A 27293-nucleotide genomic window follows, 5' to 3' on the forward strand; every position below is an offset into this window, starting at 1 on the left:
TAAAGGCAATTGAGAAAAAGCAGACACAGGATGAGCTCTCTGCCATCCCCCATGTGCCTGAAAGTCAAACATAAATTCCTCTTGTGAAGGTACCTCCCCACTCACTTTCCATACCAGGAAAGAGATAGCAACCTTATAACTGGAAATGAGATGGCACCAAGAAAGAGTCTATACAAACAAACCTGATTAACTAGTCTTTATCTGTCATTAGTTTCCCCGTATATTTGCCTTCCTATAATTTGTCACCCTAGAAGCTCAAAGTCCTTTTCCTTTGTTTTATCACTTCTCTACGAAAGTATTGTTCCTTCTTAATATGCTGATAAACCCCAAGTCACAAGTTTTTGTTTTTCAGAGACGGTCTCACTCTGTCTCCTAGGCTGGAGTGTAGTGGCACAATAGTGACTCATTGCAGCCTCAGCTTTCCAGACTCAAGTGATCCTCCCACTTCAGCCTCCTGGTTAGCTCAGACTACAGGTGTGTGTTAATTATTATTATTTGTAGAGACAAGGTTTTGCCACGTTGCTCAGGCTGGTCTTGAACTCCTGGGCTCAAGCCATCTGCCTGCCTTGGCCTCCCAAAGTCCTGGGATTATAGGTGTGAGCTGTTGTGCGTGGCCTCAGCCCCCAGTTCTAACCACTCCTTTGAGTTAGTCATTACTGAGTTTCTCCCATGTATGTGCATACTGCATGTATTAATAGAGTTCTGTTTATGTTTTTTTTGCTAACCTGTATTTTCTCAGACTTATTTGCAGGGCCCCAGGCAGAGAACCTAGGAGAATAGAGGGAATAAGTTTTTCTCCTCTATAGGTGATTCATCCAAAAGAAATGTGAGAAACATACATTATTAATTAGTTAAATCAGAAGAGTTTCTTTTCTGTTATTCCATTTTATGGACTACTTTATAACTCAAAAATGTCTTCTGTAAAGTGTTCTATTGGGTGCATGCCAATAATCCCAGATACTCGGTAGGCTGAGGTAGGAGATCCCTTGAGCCCAGGTGTTCAAGATCAGCCTGGGCAACATAGCAAGACCCCATTTGAAAAGAAGAGTGTTCTGTGATTTATTACTGAATCTCAACAACAATAAAAAAAGTATTTGGGATTTGGGGAGGAAGAGGAGTTTTGAAAAGCTCACTGAAATGAATGATGCTTTTAGGGCTTCAAAAATCCCTAGAATCTCTTTTTTCATTTCACCAAGTACTGTTCTAGAAAAATCATTTTACTTGATATTGATGGACATCCTATTCTGAAAGAATATCCTGAAAAAAGGACCAGGGCAGAAATGATGGAAATTTTGAATGCAAGGATTTTTGAGGGGAAGCATAAAGGAAGCATGAGGGATTTTTGATGGGGAAACTGAAATACATGACCACTTGTGGTTGTGCCTTGTACACAGCATTTTGTTAAATGTACCTAAATGTTTTAAGTGAAATTTGGTTTGCTCATTAAGATATCATATTTTGCTGGACACAGTGGCTCACGCCTGTAATCCCAGCACTTTGGGAAGCCGAGGCGGGTAGATTATGAGGTCAGGAGTTGAAGACCAGCCTGGCAAACATGGTGAAACCCTGTCTCTACTCAAAGTACAAAAATTAGCCGGGCGTGGTGGCACGTGCCTGTAATCCCAGCTACTTGCGAGGCTGAGGCAGGAGAATGGCTTGAACCTGGGAGGTGGAGGTTGCGGTGAGCTGAGATTGCACCACTGCACTCCAGCCTGGGCGACAGAGTGAGACTCTCTATCAAAAAAAATAATAAAAAGTCATATTTTAATTACTACATTTAATACATAGTATGTATGATTTTAACTTCTTTTTGTGTGCATCAGAGCCAAACCATACAGTTCCAAAATCATTTGATTAATTTTTACTTATTTTTACTGGATTCTTTTTGGGCAAGTCCTATTTCTGGTTTATATCAGAAAAAATGCTTCTGCTAGTACTTTTCGAGACCCAGTTAGTTGAGTGGAAACATCTTTCCTACCCTTTAAAAAGTCAACTAGAAAAAAATCCTATAATCTAAGAAGTGACTGAATTCTTCATTCACATTTAAGAGCAATTCAGGATGTTCCCTTGTTCTTAAATGTGAAATGTCCATGGCAGTGCTGTTCATAGTAGTAGCACTGCTATGTAGCATAGTCCTATCAAACAAAATTTAATGCAGAACACCAGTATGTATACAAGGTAAAAATGGAGCTGAGGGGTGTGTGTGTGTGTCTAGTGTGCGTGTGTGTGTACGTGTATGTGATGTTGGGGGTGTGTGTGTGTGTGGTGTGTGGGATGTGTGTGTAGGGGGTGTATGTATGTTGTGTCTGCGGGTATGTGTAGGAGGGTGTGGGGGGTGTGATGTGTAGGGTGTATGTGGTGTGTGTAGGGGGGTGTGTATAGTGTAGAGTGGGAGTGTGGGTGTGTGGGGTGTGGGGAGTGTGTGTGTGGTGTGTGTGGGATGTGGGGGAGGTGTGGAGGGATGTGTGTGTGTGGGGGTTGTGTGTGTTGTGTGTGTATGGGTGTGCGTGTGTGTTTAGGGATAGAGTGTGAAAGGCCCAGAACCTCTTCCCTCTTATGGTCTTCCTCTTCCAGCTGAACCTATCCTCATCCTAGGCAGTACATCAAACATTTACTCCAAAACTTTAGGGACCTGAAATTTACTTGTATATATGTAATATTCTATGCTTATGATCATTTTACATTAAGATCTTTACTTTGCATAGTTTTTTGTTTTTGTTTTTAGAGATGGGGTTCCACTATGTTGCCCAGGCTGGAGTGTAATGGCTGTTCACAGGCAGGACCGTAGCACATTACAGCCTGGAACTCCTGAGCTCAAAGGATCCTCCCACCTCAGCCTCTGGAGTAGCTGGGAATACAGGCACACACTACTGTGCCTAGCTCTACTTTATATAGTTTGTTAAGAAATCATTTTTGGCACTTTGGGAGGCCAAGACGGGCGGATCACGAGGTCAGGTGATCGAGACCATCCTAGCTCACACGGTGAAACCCCATCTCTACTAAAAATACAAAAAAAAAAAAAAATTTTAGCCAAGTGTGGCCTGTAGTCCCAGCTACTCAGGAGGCTAAGGCAGGAGAATGGCGTGAACCCGGGAGGCGGAGCTTGCAGTGAGCTGAGATGCTGCCACTGCACTCCAGTGTGGGCAACAGAGCGACACCCCGTTTCAAACAAATAAATTAAAAAAAAAAAAGGAAATCATTTTTGGAAGAAATAAAAGGCTTGACAGCAACATATAAATATTTCATTTAAAATGACTTGCTAAGTAATACTTTAAATGTTAAATTTCTTAAAATTTTTGTTTTTCTGAGATTTTGGAAAAACGAAACCAAATAATATATTGTTAAGGGAGGCAGAATCTCCCTTCCTATTTCTTTAAGCTCATTTTCATAATTAATCTATTTCTTTAGGCCTACAGACATACGTCAACAAATATGTGTCTATTTGGTTATTTGTGGATATGTAACTCTTATTTGTCAGAGTAGAAAACTAAGACTCACAAAATACATGCTCTGGCTCTTTTAGCCTTGTTTCTCTTTGTACCATGCTATAATTTGTATGGAGAAACCAACTTGGTACTTAAGAGAGCAACTACAGAACCACAGAATCAAGATGCTGAATATGGATTAGTTAATTGTTAGGATAAAATTAAGAGACTGTCCCTACGGTGATTTTGTCATTTTGCCTTCATTTGGCTACAACCGATTATTTATTCACAACAAGTAAGTTAATATAACACATTAGCACTAAGACTGTAAAATTTTGAACTATGGATAATTTTTATATTATTACTGAGGAAGGATTAATTTGATCAGAGATTATCAGAACATGTTTTTTTTTTTTTTTGAGACGGAGTCTCACTCTGTCACCTGGGCTGGAGTGCAGTGGCAGCATCTCAGCTCACTGCAAGCTCCGCCTCCCGGGTTCACGCCATTCTCCTGCCTCAGCCTCCTGAGTAGCTGGGACTACAGGCGCCCGCCACCTCGCCCGGCTAGTTTTTTGTGGTTTTTTAGTAGAGACGGGGTTTCCCCGTGTTAGACAGGATGGTCTCGATCTCCTGACCTCTTGATCCGCCCGTCTCGGCCTCCCAAAGTGCTGGGATTACAGGCTTGAGCCACCGCGCCCAGCCATAACATGTTTTCAACTATTAGCTGAGTGTTTGTCAAGGTCTATGGCATACAGAAGTTATTTTTGCTTTAAGAATTTCAATTTTGGCTGAGATGGGTGGATCACGAGGTCAGGAGATCGAGACCATCCTGACTAACACGGTGAAACCCCGTCTCTACTAAAAAAAAATACAAAAAACCAGCTGGGTGAGGTGGCCGGCGCCTGTAGTCCCAGCTACTCGGGAGGCTGAGGCAGGAGAATGGCGTAAACCCGGGAGGCAGAGCGTGCAGTGAGCTGAGATCCAGCCACTGCAATCCAGCCTGGGCGACAGAGTGAGACTCCGTCTCAAAAAAAAAAAAAAAAGAATTTCAATTTTAATAGTTCTTTAAATGTATACTCTTAATATGTGGTAGGTTTTTATTATTTATCATATTGCTTGTTTACAAAAATCTTCCTTTTAATTAAGGTCAGCCTTCCCAGAATCCTGAGATGCTTCTTGTATTTGCATTGCAAAAAGTCATTATTATTGCATAAACACTTCAACTTGAGGGTGTGTCATTTCTTGGATGCTTGGTCTTTGGCTCTTCTGTCCATACTCTATCAGTTCACCCCAATACCTCTCTTCTGTAGCAGTTTCAGTCATCTAATAAGGATTGAAACATCCCACTTTAAATACAAGATCTGTTCTTGTTGTTAGAAAGCAAGAGTGAATAAAGGTCAGCCGTTCAGATGACTGGCTGTCTGATCTTTTTCTGTGGGCATCACATGTTAGAAAAAGCTAGTTCATCTCTCTGTGGCTTAGGATTCAACAGCATAAGCTGTCAGACTAACACTGATTGAAGGTAGACTGAGAGGGGGAAGCGCATCTGTCCAATGGCTCGCCATTGGCTTCTTATTACAGCATTCTCCCCTGAGACACACTCTGCATGCTCATTCACCTACCTCCTCCTCTTCCCTCCCCTTCCTTTCCTACCCCTTCATTACTGATTCACAGCGAGAGGCAGCAGCAGCAGCAGCAGTAGCAGCAGCAGCAGCAACAACAGCGCTGCTTGTCACGAATCGAGGATTGCAATGAGCTCATCCTTTTCTCCTTGCAGCTTCACAACTGCCCTGGCTTCCTGGCTACTGCTGCTGCTGTCTTCTCACACATAGACACACACACACCCTTTCTCGCACACACATACACACACTCACACATTCTCACATGCTAGACCCTTCTAAGCAGCTTGTCCGTTTTTACACATGTATCTGAACTCTCCTGCATCACTCTTGGCCATTTTCTTGCATTCGATTGCTTTTGCCGTTTTTTATTTAGATCAGTACTTGATTTCATTTTCATTTTCCAGTCTACTTTGGGGTTCTCACAGTGGATAATTTAGCCAAAATGTTTTTCTTGTGGAGACATTAGCTGACAATTCCCACCACAGACTGGCTTGTACGTCCTCCCAGGGAGACCTAAACCTGGCTCCCCTCCCACCGCAGTTCTTAAAATTGTGGATGAGAGATCCATCTTTCTCATTCTGGATACCTACTTAGTGCTCATGGAAGAAGGGGTGCCCTGCCCAGCCCCAGCTGCTAAGCTCACACCTCCTGTCAAAAAGTCCCAGGACATGCACGACGAGAGGAGCAAGCTGGTGAATGAGTATGCGTGTCGAGTGCTGGAACTTCTGGGGATGGGGCATCGTCTATTTGTGCCTCGGCTTCTGGCGGTGAGATTGTTTTTCATTGAACTTCATTTGTAGGGAATCTGCTTTCCTCTGTGAAAATTCCTTGTATCTCTGAAAGAGGCTTGTGGTCTCTGGTTTTCTTCTCCTTCTCTCCATTCTGCCGAGAAGGAAGTACTGAGTGACCACTGCTATGCAGCTCATTTGGAGCCTGGTCCACACCACCCCTTAATTGGTTAGAGGAGATCATGGCTCTTTTCTCAGAGCCCAGGGTCACATTAGTGGCATTATCTCTGTGGCAGCAAAAAAATGGTTTTCTTCCTGGCTAGGCTCAGCAATAAAGCAGAATACCCAAGTGCTTGATGTAGTTATTCTGTTATTTATATCTCCAAAGGGTTAAATTTTACAACAGACATAGCAACTTATCTAGACTGCTTGTGGTTTGCTTTCTAACCTCCCCATTTGATTGCCAATTTGATTGTTGTTTTGTTTTGTTTTCTGATAGAGAATTTTACCACCTAAAAATACTTTGGTAGGAAATTGTAGGTTTCTCTCCTAGAATGATTGAACTGTTTATCTGTGAAACAGCTTAAAGCTGCTGGCTTCTGTGCTGTGAATCTGGGAAGTCTGACTTGCTTGTTATTTGGCTTCCTGAATAAGAGAAAAATCACCTTTCCTCATTTCCTACCAAGGGTTAAAATTAAATACCCACAATCGCTGTTGCAGGCTTGAGAACTATACCTAGCAACTATTCCATAAGGTAATTGGTTTACAGTAGTCCTATACCATTATGTGGTAATGGAATAAGAATAATTTAGCCTTGTCTGTTTTATAGAATGGAGTTTAATACCATTTTAGATTATTTCCTCATTATGGTTCTCTCATATTAAAGTCTTTTCAGTACAGTATTTACATGACTGAATTTAACTCTTTTCTCTCACATATCTCCCTTCACTATAGTTCATCTCTATTTATACTTATCTTTACAATTACTAGTTCAGTCTTTATGTATGTATTTACATGCAAATATAATTTCTTCTGTACAGTCATAACAGACATGTTAGGTAGTCATGTAAATAAAAGATTTCCCATCCTAAGGAAAGTCCATTTGTCATTGCAAAGCAAAGTTTGATGCAATGACTGGCATACAATTATGGGGGGGTGTTTTTGAGAAATATAATTCCTTTGTCATTTAAATAAGAAATAAAAAGAGCTGAAGAAATGTGTTTTAATGTCCAGGTGAGGTCATTATTTCCCTGAACCCATGTTTTTCTTAATAAAGGAGAAAACTAAGGATTCATGATTCTATTAGAAAGGGTTTTTTTTAATTATTATTTCTTTTTGTAAGTGAAATAAGCATTTTATTTCAGGAGTTTTGATATTGTGAAATGCTAAACCATATTTCAACAAATTCTCTACATCTCAGAGGAATCAGGATTGGTCTAATATATTTCTGCATCCTAAAGACCACTCAACTTTGTGACTCAAAGGCTTTCAGTGCTAACTTTCCAGTAATTTGGTACCAACTATCTTTGGCATTTACATTTTCAGTGTTTTGAAGGAAAACATAAATTGGTAATTAAGAATATTTTGGGTATTCAACTCTGCATTAGGGATGAATTTAAACTGCCTCTAGTTTGAAAAAATTAATTAGCAATAAAATCCACAGGGAGTTGGGCTCTCAAGCTTGAGATCTTCGGAGGTGATGTATATCTGTGTGTGGCAATTGTACCAACTCTGTTTGGTTGCCAAATTAGGCATCTGAAGTAGCGCATCTCTCAGGTGGTCTTGAGACATTACTTAGGCTCTATCAGTTAGAGCCTAAGTAATAATGCCACTTGCATTATGTGTGAAAAGCATATGCTAGGCCAGACGCAGTGGCTCATGCCTGTATTCCCAGCACTTTGGGAGGCCAAGGCAGGCAGATCACCTGAGGTTGGGAGTTTGAGACCAGCCTGACTAACATGGAGAAACCCCGTCTCTACTAAAAATACAAAATTAACTGGGCGTGGTGGTGCACGCCTGTAGTCCCAGCTACTCGGGAGGCTGAGACAGAAGAATTGCTTGAATCTGGGAGGCAGAGGTTGTGGTGAGCCAAGATCGCACCATTGCACTCCAGCCTGGGCAACAAGAGCTAAATTCCATCGCAAACAGAAAAAGAAAAAGAAAAGCATATGCTGATTTATCTTTGGGGCTACTTGAAAATCTCTGGCTTTGTTTTACACAGTTGCACTTGAAAAATTATTGGTAATACCAGGGTACTCTACATTTTGGGAAATTACAAGTTCTTTAATTAGCAATATGGCTGTGAGTTAGGATCTGCTTGTTCAGTAAGTTACTGCTCAGAGTTTAACATGTGTACTGGGGGAAGTTGTTCAGTCTTGTGTTATTGAACTGGCTAATGATGTGGGATCAATGGCTAATCTGCACAGGGCAGTCCTAAGAGGAATCCTGCTACATGCGGTTTTGCAATCTTTTCATTTCTAGTCAAGAGAAAGTACTAAAGTTAAAACATCTCTTTACCTTTTTAGTCATGTTTTAAACATGAATGCTTGTGGATTAAGCACATACAAGTATTTTATTTTACTTTTAAGACCCCAGTATTTTTTTTTTCATTATAAAACAAGTCATTTTTTAAAAAATCAAATAAATGAAGATTTTCCAAGACAGTGTTGTGGATTTGGGCTCTGAGCCTTATTACTTATTGTTCCCTGATTCACAGAGGGATCATCAAACTACTAGAACTCTAGGCTTCTATAACCTTCAGCTGTAAGAAGGTTACTGATATAATAGAGGATGCACATTTGGAATTTTTGCTTGTTAGCCTTCAAAGGTACACCCAGTAAAGGACAATTTTCCTTTAATTAATCAGGTACAAGCATCTCATTTTAGATATTACCACAAGGCCTAAATTCTATGTGTAGATTCACCAAACATGTTTTTTTGTGTGTGAAATTAAAATACTGAAACAGGAGATGCAAATATCCTAGACATCAGCTAAGTGGTATTTCCCTTTTCTAAAGCCTGTACTTTCAGATGATTCTCAGAGCTCCAAAAATTTTTACCTAAATAAAAATTCTGTTAGATACCATAACTAAAGGAAAAACAAGCCATTTAGGGTAAAGATAGTGAAGATAAGAAATAGAATCACAGTTATAATTTTTTTTTTCAAATAGTCCCCTAAAAGAATCAAACCTAGAATCTGCTGCTTATTAGAGGCCCTTAAAGAAAGATTTATTCAAGAATACAGAGAAGTTTAGAATAGAAGCATCTGGAGCTAATACTCACAGTGGAACTATTTCCACCCACCCTACCTCTTTCAAAAAAAAATCAGGCCAGGTGCAATGCCTCACTCCGGTAATCCCAGCACTTTTTGGGAGGCTGAGATGGGCAGATCACCTGAGGTCAGGAGTTCAAGACCAGCCTGGCCAACATGACAAAACCCCATCTCCTAAAAATACAAAAATTAGTCAGATGTGGGGGTGGGCGCCTGTAATCACAGCTACTCTGGGAGGCTGAGGCAAGAGAATCACTTGAACCCAGAAGGCCGAAGTTGCAGTAAGCCGAGATTGCACCACTGCACTCCAATCTGGATGACAGAATGAGATTCCGTCTCAAAATAAATAAATAAATAAATAAATAAATATCACCTTAAAATGTGATACTCTTGCACGAATTTTTCAGTGGGAAAAACACATTGAAAATGATATCAGCAGTGGCATGTGGCCAGAGTCCGTACTCTGTAAGTGTGTGATATTTGGAGGAGGAGAAACTTTGACTTTGCTCATGTTCAAAATCTCCCCTTTTCCCTTTGGATTTTTTTTTTCTTTTTCTTTTTTTTGAGATAGAGTCTCAGTCACCCAGGCTGGAGTGCAGTGGTGTGATTTTTGGCTCACTGCAAGCCCCACCTCCCAGTCTCAGACAATTCTCCCACCTCAGCCTCCTGAGTAGCTGGGACTACAGGTGTCCACCACCATGCCTGGCTAATTTTTGTATTTTTTGTAGAGATGAGGTTTCATCTCATCTCTACAAAATTTGAAAGGCTGTTCTTCACCTGGGAAATTCTTGCCAAGGCTGCTCTAAAACTCCTGAGCTCAAGCAGTCTCTCCCGCTTGGCCTTCCAAAGTGTTGGGATTATAGGTGTGAGCCACGATGCCTGGCCTCCCTCTGGATTTTTAATTTTTGCTACTTATATGCCATAAGAAGTTATCAGACCATTATACGTTAAAATTAGTGTTAGCTAGAGTTTGAATACAGCTACTCATTTTCCACAGTGAATCGAAGGAGGGTTGATTATACATATGCAAATGATCTAGCTGTTCCTTTCAGTAGCCATTTTAAGGTTTTGTTTTGATCAGATTTCTTATGCTGATAAATTGCATCACAATCTTGTTTGTTTTTAACTTTGTGGACTTTCTTAAAACATTAATTTTAAGGAAGGATGAAAGAGCAGAGGAGAATTATGTCTTCCCCTTTTACCTCTGTTGTTAACAACTGCAAGGATTGCTCTTGAAAGAGAGATTACAACTTTTTTTTTTTTTTTTTTGAGACGGAGTCTCGCTGTGTCGCCCAGGCTGGAGTGCGGTGGCGCGATCTCGGCTCACTGCAAGCTCCGCCTCCCGGGTTCCCGCCATTCTCCTGCCTCAGCCTCCGAGTAGCTGGGACTACAGGCGCCCGCCACCGCGCCCGGCTAGTTTTTTGTATTTTTAGTAGAGACGGGGTTTCACCGTGTTAGCCAGGAGGGTCTCGATCTCCTGACCTCGTGATCCGCCCGCCTCGGCCTCCCAAAGTGCTGGGAACACAGGCTTGAGCCACCGCGCCCGGCCGAGAGATTACAACTTATAACAGAAGTTAAAAACCCAAATGCAGAAGTTGCCATGTATACTTCTGATACCCCCCAAAAAATCTGAAAATCAATTTTTATATAAAAATAAGTCCTAAATATACTCCATAATTTCCATTTTATACATCTTGACTTTTGAATACTGGATATGCTTTAAGTGGAGCCTTAATAAATTCATGGTACAAATTTATGTCGATATCTATTGTGTGCCAGGCAATTTGCTTAATTCATATTACTGGGGTAAGTGCAAAGGATACTTACATTAACATTCTACTTACCTTTCCCTCTGGATATATCTTCCTACCTACTTGAAAGGAAAAAGAAGTAGGACTTGTTTAAATGACTTTACTTTTATCTTTTTATATAGTTCTATTCAAATGAAGAAAGAAGTAATGTCACCTTTGAAATGTAATTGGTAAACATGGTTCATATTATTTAAAAGGATTTGTCAGAAAGCTCAGGGAGCAAAAAGATGGTTGTTAGTAGAGCCACTAATTTCAAAAAGTTATCCTTTATTAGTTCTTATTTTATTTTATTTTAGGAGCCAAAGTCTCACTCTATTGCTCAGGCTGAAGTGCAGTGGTATGGTATCGGCTTACTGCAGCCTCCACCTCCTGGGTTCATGCAATTCTCCTGCCTCAGCCTCCCAAGTAGCTGGAACTACAGGCATGTGCCACCACACCCAGCTAATTTTTATATTATCAGTAGAGATGGGGTTTTTGCCATGTTGGTCAGGCTGGTTTCAAACACCTGACCTCAAGTGATTCACTCTCCTCGGATTCCCAAAGTGCTGGGATTATAGGTGTGAGCCACCGTGCCCGGCCTGTTAGTTCTTATGTAAAAGCTGGTAGAGTTATTTTCTTTATTTCCAAGGGAAGAAAACATGCCTTTGCTTATTCAAATTGTCTAAATCCTATTCATATAATCTTCTGGCTAACATTACTTAACTAATGTTGGGAAAGGAGTTGCATTTTCATTATTTTACTCTTCCCTCGCCATTGTTCTGAAAGCAATATAGAAAAGCTCTAAGAATTTCAGTTAGAACAGCCTTTCCAGTTTAAATCAGTTTTTCTTTTCTTTTTTTTTTTTTTTGAGACGGAGTCTCGCTCTGTCGCCCAGGCTGGAGTGCAGTGGCCGGATCTCAGCTCACTGCAAGCTCCGCCTCCCGGGTTTACGCCATTCTCTCGCCTCAGCCTCCCGAGGAGCTGGGGACTACAGGCGCCCGCCATCTCGCCCGGCTAATTTTTTGTATTTTTTTTTTTTTAGTAGAGACGGGGTTTCACCGTGTTAGCCAGGATGGTCTCGATCTCCTGACCTCGTGATCCGCCCGCCTCGGCCTCCCAAAGTGCTGGGATTACAGGCTTGAGCCACCGCGCCCGGCCGAGTTTTTCTAGCCTGAAAGGATTTTGTACAGTGAGCACAGATGTATAATTGTAAACCAGAAGCCAGCACAACCTATTTTAAGTACTTGGTTTGGCTTTCAAAGTGTTAGTTTGCCCTTTAGGGGTACATTTTTAAAACATAGATCTTGTGATCACAAGATCATGCGTTAAGCCTCTTCATTGTCAGGGTAAGGGCTTAGTATTCCTACAGTTATAAACTCAATTATAAGCACTAATTATCTGCATAGCCAGCTCATTAATAATTAGTATGTGTGCAGGCATGGTAACTCACTCCTGTAATCATAGCTACTAGGAAGGCTGAGGCAGGAGAATGGCTTGAGGCCAGGAGTTAAAAACCAGTCTGGGCAACATAGCAAGACCCCATCTGTAAAACAGACAAACAAAAAAACAAATTTGCCAGGTGTGGTGGCGCATGCCTGCTGTCCAAGCTACTAGGAAGGCTGAGGCAGGAGGATTGCTTAAGCCCAGGAATTTGAGGCTCTAGTGAGCTCTGATTGTGCTACTGCACTCCAGACTGGATGACAGAGCAAGACCCTGTCTCTAAAAGAGTAATAACAATAATAACAATAAGTAGTACTAGGATGGTGAGATAGTAGTACTAGGATGGTGAGAACTGGTTCTGGAACCCTGGTTGAAGCCATGTTTTATTTTCATAAACAGCACTGCTACTTATATTTTAGACTAACAACATTACATTAATGCTTGACATTCATAAAGCTTACTTATTTATTTATTCTGAGACAGGGTCTCACTCTGTCACCTAGGCTGGAGTGCAGTGGTGCAATATCAGCTCACTGCAGCCTCCATGTCCCAGGTTCAAGCAATCCTCCTGCCTCAGCCTCCAGAGTAGCTGGGATTACAGGTGCGTGCCGTCACGCCCAGCTAATTTTTGTATTTTTCTTAGATACAGGGCTTCACCATGTTGACCAGGCTGGTCTCGAACTCCTGACCTCAAAGTGATCCACCCGCCTTGGCCTCCCAAAATGCTGGGATTACAGGTGTGAGCCACTGTGCCCGGTCTGTAAAGCACATATATTTAACAAAATAATATGTACAGGATGATTCAAATTTTGTTAAATATGTGTAAGATATGTATGTAATGATGGGGGAAAGGACTATAAATAATGTAATAAAATATTAATTATGTTTATCTCTGTAGTCAGACCTTATGTTAGGCTTTTTAAAAAATTTTTATTTTGGGCCATGAATATGTAATCAAGAAAAAGTACATGACCCCACCATGTGGACAGTACACATACATATGTACAATTTATGATTGAAAAAGTATTCTTTAAAAAAAAAAGCCAAACGACTTTTGATAAGTTCTTAGTGAAACATCCAAATCTTTTCAGAACAAGAAGTGTCTATCCCTGGATTGTAGAGGGAAAAACCTTTTAGATACAGTTGTCAGCAAATGGAGAGTTATCTCTGTAAGCTTATAATCTGCTTATGGCATTACAAAGACATTTGAGGTGATACTTAATGATTATGGAAGTCTCTCAAAGATAGAAAATTGGAGGAAAAAACCCATTAGAATCAAAGTAGGACTAACCACAGGTTGTCTTCTAGAATACTGGCAAGCAAGGTTTTTGTTTTATGTGGTTTTTGCTTACTGGCATTTTTGTTTTCATTCACAATGAAATTAGCTGTATTGCAGCCCATAAGAAGAACATAAGTTCTTGCAATTTAGACTGCCCACTTTATGGAATTAAAAATATCAGTGAGGCCAGGCACAGTGGTTCACATCTGTAATCCCAACACTTTGGGAGGCCTGGGTGGGAGGACTGCTTAAGGCCAGGAGTTTGAGATCAGCCTGTGCAACATAGCGAGACCCCCATCTCTACCAAAAACAAAACAAAACAACAACCAAAAAAAAATTCTTTTTTTTTTTTTTTGAGATGGAGTCTCGTTCTATCGCCCAGGCTGGAGTGCCATGGTGTGATCTCAGCTCACTGCACGCTCCACCTCCTGGGTTCACGCCATTCTCCTGTCTCAGCCTCCCGAGTAGCTGGGACTACAGGCGCCCACCACCATACTTGACTAATTTTTTTTTTTTGTATTTTTAGTAGAGATGGGGTTTCACTGTGTTAGCCAGGATGGTCTTGATCTCCTGACATCGTGATCCGCCCATCTCAGCCTCCCAAAGTGCTGGGATTACAGGCGTGAGCCACTGCGCCCAGCCAAAAAGAAATATTAATACATAGCTGGCATGGTGGCCCACGCATGTAGTCCTAGCTACTCAGGAGCCTAAGGCGGGAGGTCTCTTGAGCTCAGGAGTTTGAGGCTGTAGTGAGCTATATTGCACCATTGTACTCCAGCCTGGGCAACAAATCGAGGCCCTGTCTCAAAAACCAAAAAAATAAACAAACAAACAAACAAAAAATCAGTGAGGGCAAGGTACTGCTTTTAGTCACTAAGCTATCTATTTTTGAGCATATTTGAGCAACACAGATACTATCACCCCTTATATTTCTTTTGGAGCTCAAAAGATGCATTCTTATGCCTTAAATTATTTCATTCTCAAGTACTTGTGTGTGTGTGTGTTTGTGCGTGTGTGTGTGTGTGTGTGTGTGTGTGTTTGAGACAGAGTTTCACTCTTGTTGCCCAGGCTGGAATGCAGTGGCGCAATCTCGGCTCTCTGCAACCTCCACCTCCTGGGTTCAAGTGATTCTCCTGCCTCAGCCTCCCAGGTAGCTGGGATTACAGGCATGAGCCACCATGCCTGGCTAATTTTGTTTTATATTTTTAGTAGAGATGGAGTTTCACCGTGTTGGTCAGGCTGGTCTCAAACCCCTGACCTCAAGTGATCCACCTGCTTCAGCCTCCCAAAGTGCTGGGATTATGAGTGTGAGCCACCAAGCACGGCCTCATTCTCAAATACTTGTGATTAAAGATATTCCCATTTTTAAAATAGGAAAACTTACATAGCACTACAAGTTTGCCAAAATTGAAATTAAAATGAATTTATTACATTCTTTGCAACCTTGAGTACCTTTTTTTTTTTTTTGAGACGGAGTCTTGCTCTGTCGCCCTGGCTGGAGTGCAGTGGCCGGATCTCAGCTCACTGCAAGCTCCGCCTCCCGGGTTTACACCATTCTCCTGCCTCAGCCTCCGGAGTAGCTGGGACTACAGGCGCCCGCCACCTCGCCCGGCTAGTTTTTTGTATTTTTAGTAGAGACGGGGTTTCACCCTGTTAGCCAGGATGGTCTCGATCTCCTGACCTCGTGATCCGCCCGTCTCGGCCTCCCAAAGTGCTGGGATTACAGGCTTGAGCCACCGCGCCCGGCCAGCCTTGAGTACCTTTAATGTGTCAAGTACTCCAGAGGCCGAGGTTAGCAAATTGAATAAGATGAAGTTTTCACACCTTTGTATATTTGAGCCTCCCTGCCCCATGGTTGCCAGATCTCTCTTCTTGAGCTTAACTGAGCTGGGCGATCTATGTGATATGCAGGAATATCAACACCAACAATGTCTAGGAAAGGACAGCCACAGGGAACTCTGGCTTCTTGTATCCAGAGACTTAAACTGAGTTGGGCTTCAGCCCCATCCTGGTGGAAACCCCATTGCTGTACCCTCCCTGAGACTATTAGCCTCTCCCAAGCAGCATCTCTGCCTACATGGCCATCCCTGCTTGACCAGAGGTCCAGTGTGTGAGAACATAGGATTCCTCATTCTTGATCCCAATCTATCTGCCTTTGTGTGTGCTAAAAGGCTGGATTTGAAATTAGGCCTTGGCAATATTAGAAAATTAGATAACTGTGCTACTGTCTACTAAAAATAAAAGAGGTGCCTTCAGAGGACTTTCAGTAGTGAAGAAAGGGTTAATCCTGCTTCTCTACAAACCCTGGAAGCAGTTTGTCTGGAGTTGTCCAAACCATTACCAGAGAACTAATCATCAGCACTGGTATTACATATGAAAAAGGAAGGCTAGGGATGTGTGGTATGTCTGGTGGAATTGGTAGCTGGATGCTTTCCCCCATAATTCAGCAGTTGGTATTTTAGTTAGAAAGGCTGTCTTTCAGACTGAAGTTGTTTCCAGTAACTGCCTTTCCAACTAAGTTAAGGTGAGTTGAGAGCATGCTAAGCATTTTCCACCACTTGTTGCTATCGCATCTGTACATTTATGAGGAAAGAGAAACCTGAGATATACTGGAGTTTTTTGTTTTTTCATTACTACTGTTAGCCTAGCTCCATTGTTTAATTACTAATTTGTGGACCTTTGTGAAACTGTCTAGTATGAATATGTTCTTTTCTTTCACATTTCAGTTTAAAGGGCAGGGGAAAAGGGAAGCAAACTAGCAAAAGAGAGATGAAAGTAGATTTCAGGCCGGGCGCGGTGGCTCAAGCCTGTAATCCCAGCACTTTGGGAGGCCGAGACGGGCGGATCACGAGGTCAGGAGATCGAGACCATCCTGGCTAACACTGTGAAACCCCGTCTCTACTAAAAAATACAAAAAACTAGCCGGGCAAGGTGGCGGGCGCCTGTAGTCCCAGCTACTCAGGAGGCTGAGGCAGGAGAATGGCGTAAACCCGGGAGGCGGAGCTTGCCGTGAGCTGAGATCCGGCCACTGCACTCTAGCCTGGGCGACAGAGGGAGACTCCGTCTCAAAAAAAAAAAAAAAAAAAAAAAAAACTAGCCGGGCGAGGTGGCAGCCGCCTGTAGTCCCAGCTACTCGGGAGGCTGAGGCAGGAGAATGGCGTAAAAAACCCGGGAGGCGGAGCTTGCAGTGAGCTGCGATCCCGCCACTACACTCCAGCCTGGGCGACAGAGCGAGACTCCGTCTCAAAAAAAAAAAAAAAAAAAAAGTAGATTTCATTCATTTATTCTGTTACAGATTTAATTTTTTTTTTTTTTTTGAGGCGGTGTCTCGCTCTGTCGCCCGGACTGGAGTGCAGTGGCCGGATCTCAGCTCACTGCAAGCTCCGCCTCCCGGGTTCACGCCATTCTCCTGCCTCAGCCTCCCGAGCAGCTGGGACTACAGGCGCCCGCCACCTCGCCCAGCTAGTTTTTTGTATTTTTAGTAGAGACGGGGTTTCACCGTGTTAGCCAGGATGGTCTCGATCTCCTGACCTCGTGATCCGCCCGTCTCGGCCTCCCAAAGTGCTGGGATTACAGGCTTGAGCCACCGCGCCCGGCCTGTTACAGATTTTAATTGAGTGCCTCCTATATTCTGGTCATTGTTCTTGTTGCTGTGGATATAGCAGTGAAAAAGACAGACACAGAGGGGAAGAAGGCGAACAGATGTAAAACTGGAAAGTGAATTAGTGGGGAATGGGCTGGGAGGAAGAATTTAAGTGCTCAGAGAAGGTCTCACTCAGATCTTATATTTGAGCCAGAATGTAGATTACAAGATGTTGCTAAGATTGGACTACATGTCTTGCTAGTCATGATAATGACTTGGACCAGGGTGGTGATGACGAAAACTGAGACCCTGTTACAAGCAGGAATTTCTCTGGCCTGCTGCCTACTTTTTCAGTGCAGTCTTTAATCAGCTTTACATTTAAATTTAAATAAAGTAATATTTTGACATAGCATATAGTTATGTGATTTCTGGGTGCTTTTTTTAATTGTTGAAGTTTTTGACTATTAATTACTGACTGTAAAACATCTAATTTGTTTTTGGCTTACTTCTGTATACTCATCTTCCTAAATCTATATGTATCACAGTGTTTGTGAAAGTTGTTTATAGCTGTTTATTAAAATATTTATTGTTTTTCTTATTATAAAAGCATTATACAGAAAGTATAACAAAATATAATGAAAAAAATAACCTGCAGGGTGCAGTGACCCACGCCTGTAATCCCAGCACTTTGGGAGGCTGAGGTGGGAAGATACCCTGAGGCCAGGAGTTATCAGCTTGGGAAACAGAGTGAGACCATCTCTATTAAAAAAAAAAAAAATTACAAGTAGCTGGGTGTGGTGGTGTGTGCCTGTAGTTCCATCTACTCAGCAGGCTGAGGCGGGAGGAACACTTGAGCCTGGGAGGTTGAGGTTGCAGGGAGCCATGATTGCACTATGCATTCCCACCCGGGCAACAGAAGGAGCCCCTATCTCAAAAAAAGTAAAGATAAATGGTAACCCATGATTCCACTATACAGATAAACATTTTGTTTTCTTTTTAGTCTTTTTTCTGCACACAGATATATTTATTTCCAAGTGGTTTTTTATTTTTTGAAGAAGTAAATTTGGTAAACAATAGTTTTCATAAGAGTTCAGTAGTTAGGGGTTTTGTTTCATTTACTTTTTCATAGCCTTCTTCAAGGTATGGGATCAGTTTCCTATTCTTTTCACTTGAACTGCTGCTGTCATTAGTTGAAAAGCCATCTTCCCATTAGGTGTTTATTGTGTAATTCTGATGTATTTTGATTACACTTTCTATGTCTTCAGCCAGCTTTTTAATAATATCCTTAAAATGTTCATTGAGCTGAAGTCACAGATTAGTCCTTGAGTTCAGTTTCTTTTCCTTTTTTAGATTTATTCTTTTCTCAGAACTATAACTTGGTAAGCTTTGCCAGGAACCATCATTCTAATTTTCAGGTAATATAAATTCAGTATGTTAGTTTGTTGATTAACTCTTAGATTGCTTCTATGATTTATGGTGATTTATTTCAGCTTATAGCAGTATCATCTAAATATTGAAATGTTAGAAATATCTTCTTAAAATGTTTGAATTAACTTAGATCTTAGCTATAAAAGTATATTCAAGAAAATATAAATTCTTTGTGAAATATATTTGTCCTCAAAGCAGGATGAAATGTAATGATGATTCTTGATTATTATTTTACAGACTTCAAAGGAAGACCTTCTGCAGGCTGATTTTGAAGGTGCTTTAAAGTTCTTTAGAGTTCAGCTTCCAAAGAGATACAGGGCAGAGGAAAATGCAAGAAGACTGATGGAGCAGGCTTGCAATATTAAAGTAAGACACCTGAGTTTTTATATAATAAAGGTAAAATATGAGTGCAGAATAATACAGCAAATTATGTAAAAAAATTTTTATATGTTGCAAGGTTTGATTATGTTTAAGGTTAGATTGTGTATGAACTGGTTTCTCCCAGATGTGTTTGCCAGGCTAATATGTGTATAGTAGCTGTACTTTCTAGTAGGACTTAGAGTGAAAGTTGGCAGGCTCAGATTATAACAATAGGAAGACAAACATTTATCTCATAGGTGGGGCTCTAGAGTGGGCTGCTGTGATAGTGGTTTCCATGGAAGCAGACTTAGTATTTAGCTTTTGCCATCTGTTTTAAGATTATTTAGGACAAAGCAAGAAAAGATTTCTTAGGCAATGCTTTCATTTCTCTAAGAGACATGGAAAGTTTGAGTCTTGATCTGCCCATTCCCATCCCACAACTGCCAAATATCTCTGGATACATTGTCACATGTCTGATAAAACTAAACACATTTTATAAATCAATTTGAAATTGAAAACTCTTTCCATGAGTGAGAGAGCATTCTTAAAATATTTGGAACCGGGCCGGGCGCGGTGGCTCAAGCCTGTAATCCCAGCACTTTGGGAGGCCGAGACGGGCGGATCACGAGGTCAGGAGATCGAGACCATCCTGGCTAACACGGTGAAACCCCGTCTCTACTAAAAATACAAAAAAACTAGCCGGGCGAGGTGGCGGGCGCCTGTAGTCCCAGCTACTCAGGAGGCTGAGGCAGGAGAATGGCGGGAACCCGGGAGGCGGAGCTTGCAGTGAGCTGAGATCTGGCCACTGCACTCCAGTCCGGGCGACAGAGCGAGACTCCGCCTCAAAAAAAAAAAAAAAAATATTTGGAACCAATTTACTGATGTTAATTCTTATACCTCTACAATATGCCGGGGTATCTTTTTACCCAACCATAACATAAATATAAATTGTTTTCCTAAACAAACAGAGATCCTGGTCTTAGGGACTTTACTTTCTTGCAGAAGGAAACAGAAAATAAGCAGCATAATAAATATATTATTTATTTAACATGTTAGAAGGTGATAAACAGCTATGAAAAAAAAAAGAGTAGGGGAAGATAAAGGGAGATTGGATTGGTGGGGGAGCAAAGGTTATGATTGTTATTAGATAGTCAGTGTGGACCTCACTGACTCAATGAAGGAGATGGAAGGAGATGAGAGATTAGTCATGGAGATGTCCCGGGGAAAAGCTTTCTAGGCAGAGGCAACAGCCAGTTGAAAGGCCCAGAGACTGTCTCATGCCTGGATGGGCTTGAGGAACAGCATGGTCAGTGCAGCTGGAGTGAAGTCAATGAAATGGGAGTAGTAGGAATGCTCACAAAGACCCAGAAAATGTAGGCCATTGTAAGCATTTAGGCTTTACTTTGAGTGAAGCAGGGAGCTCTTGCAGGGTTTTTAGTGGAGCAGTGATATGATCTGTCTGAGGTTTTTAAAGGATCACAATGGCTGTTTTGTTAAAAACAACCATAGGAAGGTAAGAGAAGTAGGGACATCAGACAGGAGATTTTGGAGTAATCCTCTTGAGAGATGATAGACTGAACCAGGATGTTAACAGTGGAGATAGAAATGGAGATGGAGTGGAGATGGAGATGCTTGGAACCTGGGTATTTTTGAAAGAGAACCAATAAGATTTCATGATATATTAAATGTGAGTGTGAGAAGAAAAGAAGAGTTAAAACGATTGCACAAATTTTGAACTATGCAACTAGGAGATAAGAGTCACCATCAGTGTATTAAGCATATTACTTAAAAGGTACTTTGACCAGACTTCTTTTAGGCACCAGAGCCACTGTAACATTTTTTTTGTGTAACACAATTATTTTGAATTTAAAGCAAATTATAAATGTTAAAAAGTACAGTTCAACACTGAAAGTAAGTAACTGGGCAGAAAAAAATTATTTTGTCTTTCAAGTGAGCTTTATATTCAAAGAGATCATTTTCCAAAGCTATCATAAGAAAGATGGATTTCTGAAGTTTTCATTCTGAAATGAAAACTCTTTAAAGCTTTCATGACTGGTTGTTTTATTTGGCCAAAGTCTAAGCCACATCAATTTGTAACTTCGAAAGTATATTCTAGGCTGGGCGTGGTGGCTCAAGCCTGTAATCCCAGCACTTTGGGAGGCCGAGACAGGTGAATCACGAGGTCAGGAGATCGAGACTATCCTGGCTAACACGGTGAAACCCCGTCTCTACTAAAAAAAGTACAAAAAACTAGCCGGGCGAGGTGGCGGGCGCCTGTAGTCCCAGCTACTCAGGAGGCTGAGGCAGGAGAATGGCGTAAACCCGGGAGGCGGAGCTTGCAGTGAGCTGAGATCCGGCCACTGCACTCCAGCCTGGGCAACAGAGTGAGACTCTGTCTCAAAAAAAAATTTAAAAAAAGAAAGTATATTCTAGTGGGCATGATGCCTTTGACTGAATTTTGTGGGTGGTGAATTTGAAAGGTAGGCTTCAGCCAACTGATTGTTTCAGAGATGCCAGAGAGAAGTACTGTAAATTGGGTCAATGCTGTAGGCATCCTTTAAAATAAAATATTTATTTCTAAGAATATAAGAGTGGAGAAATAAGAGGTACAGGTAAGGTGGAAAGTTAAAGGTTTTTAAGGGAAATCTCAGAGCATTGACAAGTCACTGAGGACAAAAAAAAAAAAAAAAAAGGAAAACAATTGAAAAACATGTAATGTATAGGGAAAAATTTTTTCTCCAATATAATTTATGAAGTTCCTGGAGGTGGCTAGTTATTATCAGTCCAGAAACATGGGATCTGAGAGATGGAGAAGCATAAAATGTTAGAAAACAGTTCAAAATACAATCCAAATGGACTGTTCCTGGAAGGGAAGTGCTGGGTACAACCAGAATAAATTTTTTGGACATGAATAGGTAAATATGAATATTTTTAAAGCTTTTAATATGGTTTCAATAATGTAAAATGTTTAATAATTTAATAATTTGTAAAATTTTAATAGTTTTTTTGTAGGGTTTTCTTTGCATTATCTAAGGAGAATGCCTTTTTCTTGGGTATTTAAGATGGTATCCACAGGACACCCATTTCATTTATAACATACAATTGTAGAGTGAATTATTGTGAGGCAGATATGAGGTGAAACTGAAAGAAGGAAGACACAAGTAGTCCAGTATTGGGCTGGGATTGTGCTGGGACTAGAATGTAGGTCTCCAATCCAAAGGTCTAAAATTGTCTTTAAACCAAGACCTATATTTTGGTTGCTTTTATGTCAAGACTGTGACTATATGTACATACTTATATACAAACATAACTGAAGAGATACTTACCCTTACACTGAGGCACTCTGATGCTTTTTTTCTATTGTATTTCCTTTTTTTTTTTGAGATAGAGTCTCATTCTGTTGCCCAGGCTGGAGTGCAGTGGCACAATCTATGCTCACTGCAACCTCCCAGGTTCAAGCAATTCTCCTGCCTCAGCCTCCCAAGTAGCTGGGACTACAGGCATGCGCCACCACACCTGGCTATATTTGTATTTTTAGTAGAGATAGGGTTTCACCATGTCGGCCAAGCTGGTCTCGAACTCCTGACCCCAAGTAATCCATCACCTCAGCCTCCCAAAGTGCTGGGATTACAGGTGTGAGCCACCATTGCCCAGCCTATTGTATTCTATTCTATTCTATTTTAAACTTCTCCCCAGATCCCAAGAAAATCCCCAAACCAAAAGGCTGACCACAACCCACTAAATCCATTTTACAATAGCTTGTAGTTTTGAAAAAACACCAAGACCTATCCCACTGTTCCTACCACCTCCCCATTCCCCACTCTGATCTACCACAACCCATGAGAGGCTGTAGACGACGAGGTGTTACAATAAATGATGGAAGTGCATGTGTGGATAAGGATGTGAGTCATTATGCCATCATTACAGCAGCTTGTGCTGGCAGTTGGAACTTTTAGGAGATGATGGACTTATAGACTGAGACTTATGTGTTAGACAAAGCATTCATGGACAAAGGTGACTGCAGGCATGGAATAGGCCAGAAACTCTGTATCCATAGCCTGTTTAAGATTAAAGATAGAATTTCTGCCAAAAGTAATCAAGTTTTTAAAATTTTAAAATTATTTTCAAAGTTGGTGTTGTATATAGTTGTATCTTTTTTGAATTGGACATGTTCCCATTGAATTACCTCCCCAAAATAATCACTTTCCTTTAATTTTAAGGAACTGTAACCAGTGATTTCAGTGAAACTGAAACTGGCTTTAAAATAGTGCAGCAGTTGCAAGCAAAAAATAACTTGTTAGCTCTGTATGTGGTTTATTTCTGTGAGTGTACCAACAAGATTTGTTAATAAAGCACATTAGATTGGATAAATAATTTTATTTTTCTAAAACTTGTATGACATTAAATATCAGGAACATTTTCAATAGCTTCTAAACTGGTAATTTAACTAATGTGATTCCAGGTTATTCTAATACCCTTCTGTTCCTATGGTTTCAACTAGGCTAAAATCAGAAAACATATTGACCCATCAGGCTTTACTTTGAATAGTCATTTGGTTACTTTCATTATTGAAAGCAAGACCTAAATAAAAGATACTTAAAGTGCCTAATATGAATATCCTGTACTTTCCCAGGGAGTCAGTTTGTATTAAATATCATATTTTGATTTTTGCCTTATAGTTGAAAATTCTGTCATTGCAGAGCTTCTTAAATTTGGGTTTTGGCTTCAGAGACTCTGAATTACCAGAAATTTGAATTTCTTTGTATGAACGTATGAGCATTTTGTTTTTCTTGGTAACATAATATATAGCCTTTTTTTTTTTTTTTTTTTGAAATGGAGTTTAGCTCTTGTTGCCCAGGCTGGAGTGCAATGGTGCCATCTTGGCTCACTGCCACCTCTGCCTCCTGGGTTCAAGTGATTCTCCTGCTTCAGCCTCCTGAGTAGCTGGGATTACAGGCATGCACCACCATGCCCGGATAATGTTGTATTTTTAGTAGAGATGGGGTTTTTCCATGTTGGTCAGGCTGGTCTCATACTCCCGACCTCTGGTGATCCACCCTCATTGGCCTCCCAAAGTGTTGGGATTACAGGCGTGAACCACCACACCAGGCCTCATAACACATAGCTTTATTAAGTGCATGTACACATAATCTTCATAAGTCTTGATCTGATTACCTGTTTTCTACATATTTTTATTCAATACCATTTATATTGTATCAGGTTGAATTGATGAAATTACCATTCCTGTTGGTCAGAAACTGTCAGGTATTTGATGGTTGTTTATGATTCAGTATTTTATGCCTCCTTACAGCTCAGATAGGTGCATATGTAGCTTAGCTCTATGGCCATGCAAACTTTTCCTGAGAATTATTCTCCAAAAGTTAAGAAACAAGTCTTTTTTTTTTTTCTTGAGATGGAGTCTTGCTCTGTCACCAGGCTGGAGTGCAATGGCACAATCTCTGCTCACTGCAACCTTCACCTCCCCAGTTCAAGCTATTCCCCTGCCCAGTCTCCCGAGTAGCTGGGACTACAGGTGCATGCCATCATGCCTGGCTAACTTTTTGTGTTTTAGTAGAGATGGGGTTTCACCATGTTGGCCAGGATAGTCTCGACCTCCTGACCTCGTGATCCACCCACCTTGGCCTCCCAAAGTGCTGGGATTACAGGCGTGAGCCACTGCACTCAGTTAGTTGTTTTTTTTTTTTAAAGTTGATTTTTATTTAGAATAATGTTCCAAGTACCATATTTACAATGGACTTCAGTAGTAGCAAAGTTCATAAGCACAATCATCCCAAATTTTCTGTTGGTAGAGCTTTATAATAGAGCATTTTAAAATGTGTTAGCTTATTTCACTTGTATTTTATTAGTAAAATAATTTGAGCAAAATTAAAATGCAAAATCTGACATTAACCTAAAGGAAGAAAATTAGGAAAGAAAAGTTATTTATTGAGTGCCTGTTATGTCCCAGGAACTATGCCAAGAGGACTTTTCAGAGGAAGTAATAGTTAAAATGAAACCTGAAAGATTATTAGGAGTTAAGGAGTGTACCAAGGCAGGGAGAAGGATGTTTCATGCAGAGAATATGCAGAAGCCCATAGGTAAAAAAATATGGAGTTGCCCAAGACCTGAATGTAGGTCATGACTGGAAAGTAGAATGCGAGGAGGGAGAGGGAGTTAGGGGAGTAGATAGAGAAAAAACTAGAGAAGTAGGTAGGAGCCAGCCAGCTTGTGCAGAGCCTTCTAAACCATGGTAAACAATTTGGAATTTATCCTGAGGGGAGTGACAAGCACTGAAGGATTTAAAATAGGAGACATAAATTATCAGGTTATTGTTAGGAAGGTCATTCTGGTTGCTGTGTGGGAATGGATTGAAAGGGTTAAGATTCGGTATAGGTGACAGACCATTTCAGGAGCTGTTGCAGTCATCTAGGTGAGAAGAGACCAGAGTTTTTGCAATGGGCTGAAGAAATTATGGATGAATTCCAGAGATATTCAAGACATAAAATTAACAGATTTTAGTGATTAGATGTGAGCATCAGGGCAGATAAAGAGAGCCAGTGATAGTACTTAGGATTCTTACTTAAGCAACTTGGTGGAAATCACACTGAGAAAGGAAACAAACAAGAGAACAAATTATAAACACTAAAGATAATGAGTTAAGTTTTGAATATGTTAAGTTTGTGGTACATATCCACAACTCATATCCAAGTAGATATAAATATCCAATAGGCAGGTGGATACTGAAGTGAGATCTGAGCTAAAAGTAGACATTTGGGAGTCATCAGCATTGAAACCATGGGAGTGGGTGAATTCTCATAGAGGAGTATATACAATGAGCAGAGAGAAGGTTGGAGGATAGATGCATTCACATGTAAAATACAGACAAAGGAATAGAAGCTGGTGAGACTAAGAAGGCAGGAAGAAACCCAGAAGAGTACGAATGTGAACACTAAGGGAAAAGGTGTTTGTTTTCAAGAAGGAAGGAGTTGAACGAGTGCCAGTGGTACCTAGAGGTCATGTATAAGGTACTGAGAAGTGGAAAGTGGCTATTGTGCAATATTTAATGAAAAGAGATCCTCAGTGGTCTTAATGGAAGTAGTTTCAGTGAAGTTATGACAAATAAAAGCCAATGATTCAAGGAATAAATAGCAGGTTAGTAAATGGAGAAATGAAGATGAGACTGTTTTTCTAAGAAGGTTAGTATGGGGAGAGGATGGAAAATGGAAGAGATAACCAGTAATTGGACTGGGCATAGTGGCTCACACCTGTAATCCCAACACTTTGGTAGGCCGAGGTAGGAGGATCACTTGAAGTCAGGAGTTTGAGAGCAGCCTGGGCAACAAAGTGAGACCCTATCTCTATAAAATATTTTAAAAGGCTGGGCACGGTGGTTCACACTTGTAATCCCAGCACTTTGGGAGGCTGAGACAGGTGGATCACTTGAGCCCAGGAGTTTAAGACCAGCCTGGGCAACATGGAGAAACCCCATCTCTACCAGAAAAAAAGAAAGAAAAATTAGCCAGGCATGGTGACATGCCTCTGTAGTTTCAGCTACTTAGGAGGCTGAGATGGGAGGATTTTTTGAGCTTGGGAGGCATGGGTTGCAATGAGCTAAGATCATGCCACTGCACTCCAGCCTGGGTGACAGCGTGAGACCCTGTCTCAAAAATACCCCAAAAAATTATCTGGGCATGGTGGCACATGCCTGGAGTCCTAGCAACTCGAGTGGCTGAGGTGGAAGGATGGCTTGAGCCCAAGAGTGGGAGGCAGCGGTGAGCTATGACTGTGTCATTGCACTCCAGCCCAGGTGACAAAGCAAGACCCTGCCTATCTCTAAAAAAAAAGAGAGAGAGACATAGCCAGCAAGCCTGAGAGTAAGTATGAGAGAGAGAGAGAGAGAGAAAGAGAGAGAGAGAGAGAGAGAGAGATGTGTAAGTACAGGAGAGAGAGATAAGAGGATATTGAGACCAAGATGGATTTTTGGAGGATGGGAAAGATGAGTCTTTAATGCTAAAAAATGTCCAATGAATCTTAATTTCTTCTTTGAGCACCTACTATATGCCAGGCATTGTACCAGATAGACCCCAGGAATATGAGATTGAGCAAAGACACATATGCTCTCAGAGCTCATGAAATTCACAGTGTTAATTTAATCACCTTAATAAATGTATACTTACAGAGTGAGATAAATGTTCAGAAGAGATATATAAAGATATATGAGAGCAAAGAGCAAAGGAACCTGACTTTGACTCAATGATCTAGGGAATGCATTCTTAAACTGAGATTATAAGGTATTCCAGACGGAAAAGCAGCATATGCAAATCCTGTGAAGAGGGAGAGAATATAGTAAGTTGTAGAAACTAGGAG

General features: G+C 41.0%; 1 protein-coding gene across 1 annotated transcript in view; it reads left to right on the forward strand.

Moving 5' to 3' along the window:
- Window positions 1–27293, forward strand: part of RABGAP1L (RAB GTPase activating protein 1 like) — a 799508-nt gene that overhangs the window by 595687 nt on the left and 176528 nt on the right. Inside the window, 1 exon segment of the mRNA XM_033198684.1 lies at window positions 18804–18932. Within this exon segment, the coding sequence (XP_033054575.1) occupies window positions 18804–18932 (129 nt within the window).

The sequence above is a fragment of the Trachypithecus francoisi genome, unplaced genomic scaffold (assembly GCF_009764315.1).
Source record: "Trachypithecus francoisi isolate TF-2019V2 unplaced genomic scaffold, Tfra_2.0 Lachesis_group5, whole genome shotgun sequence".
Lineage (NCBI taxonomy): Eukaryota > Metazoa > Chordata > Mammalia > Primates > Cercopithecidae > Trachypithecus > Trachypithecus francoisi.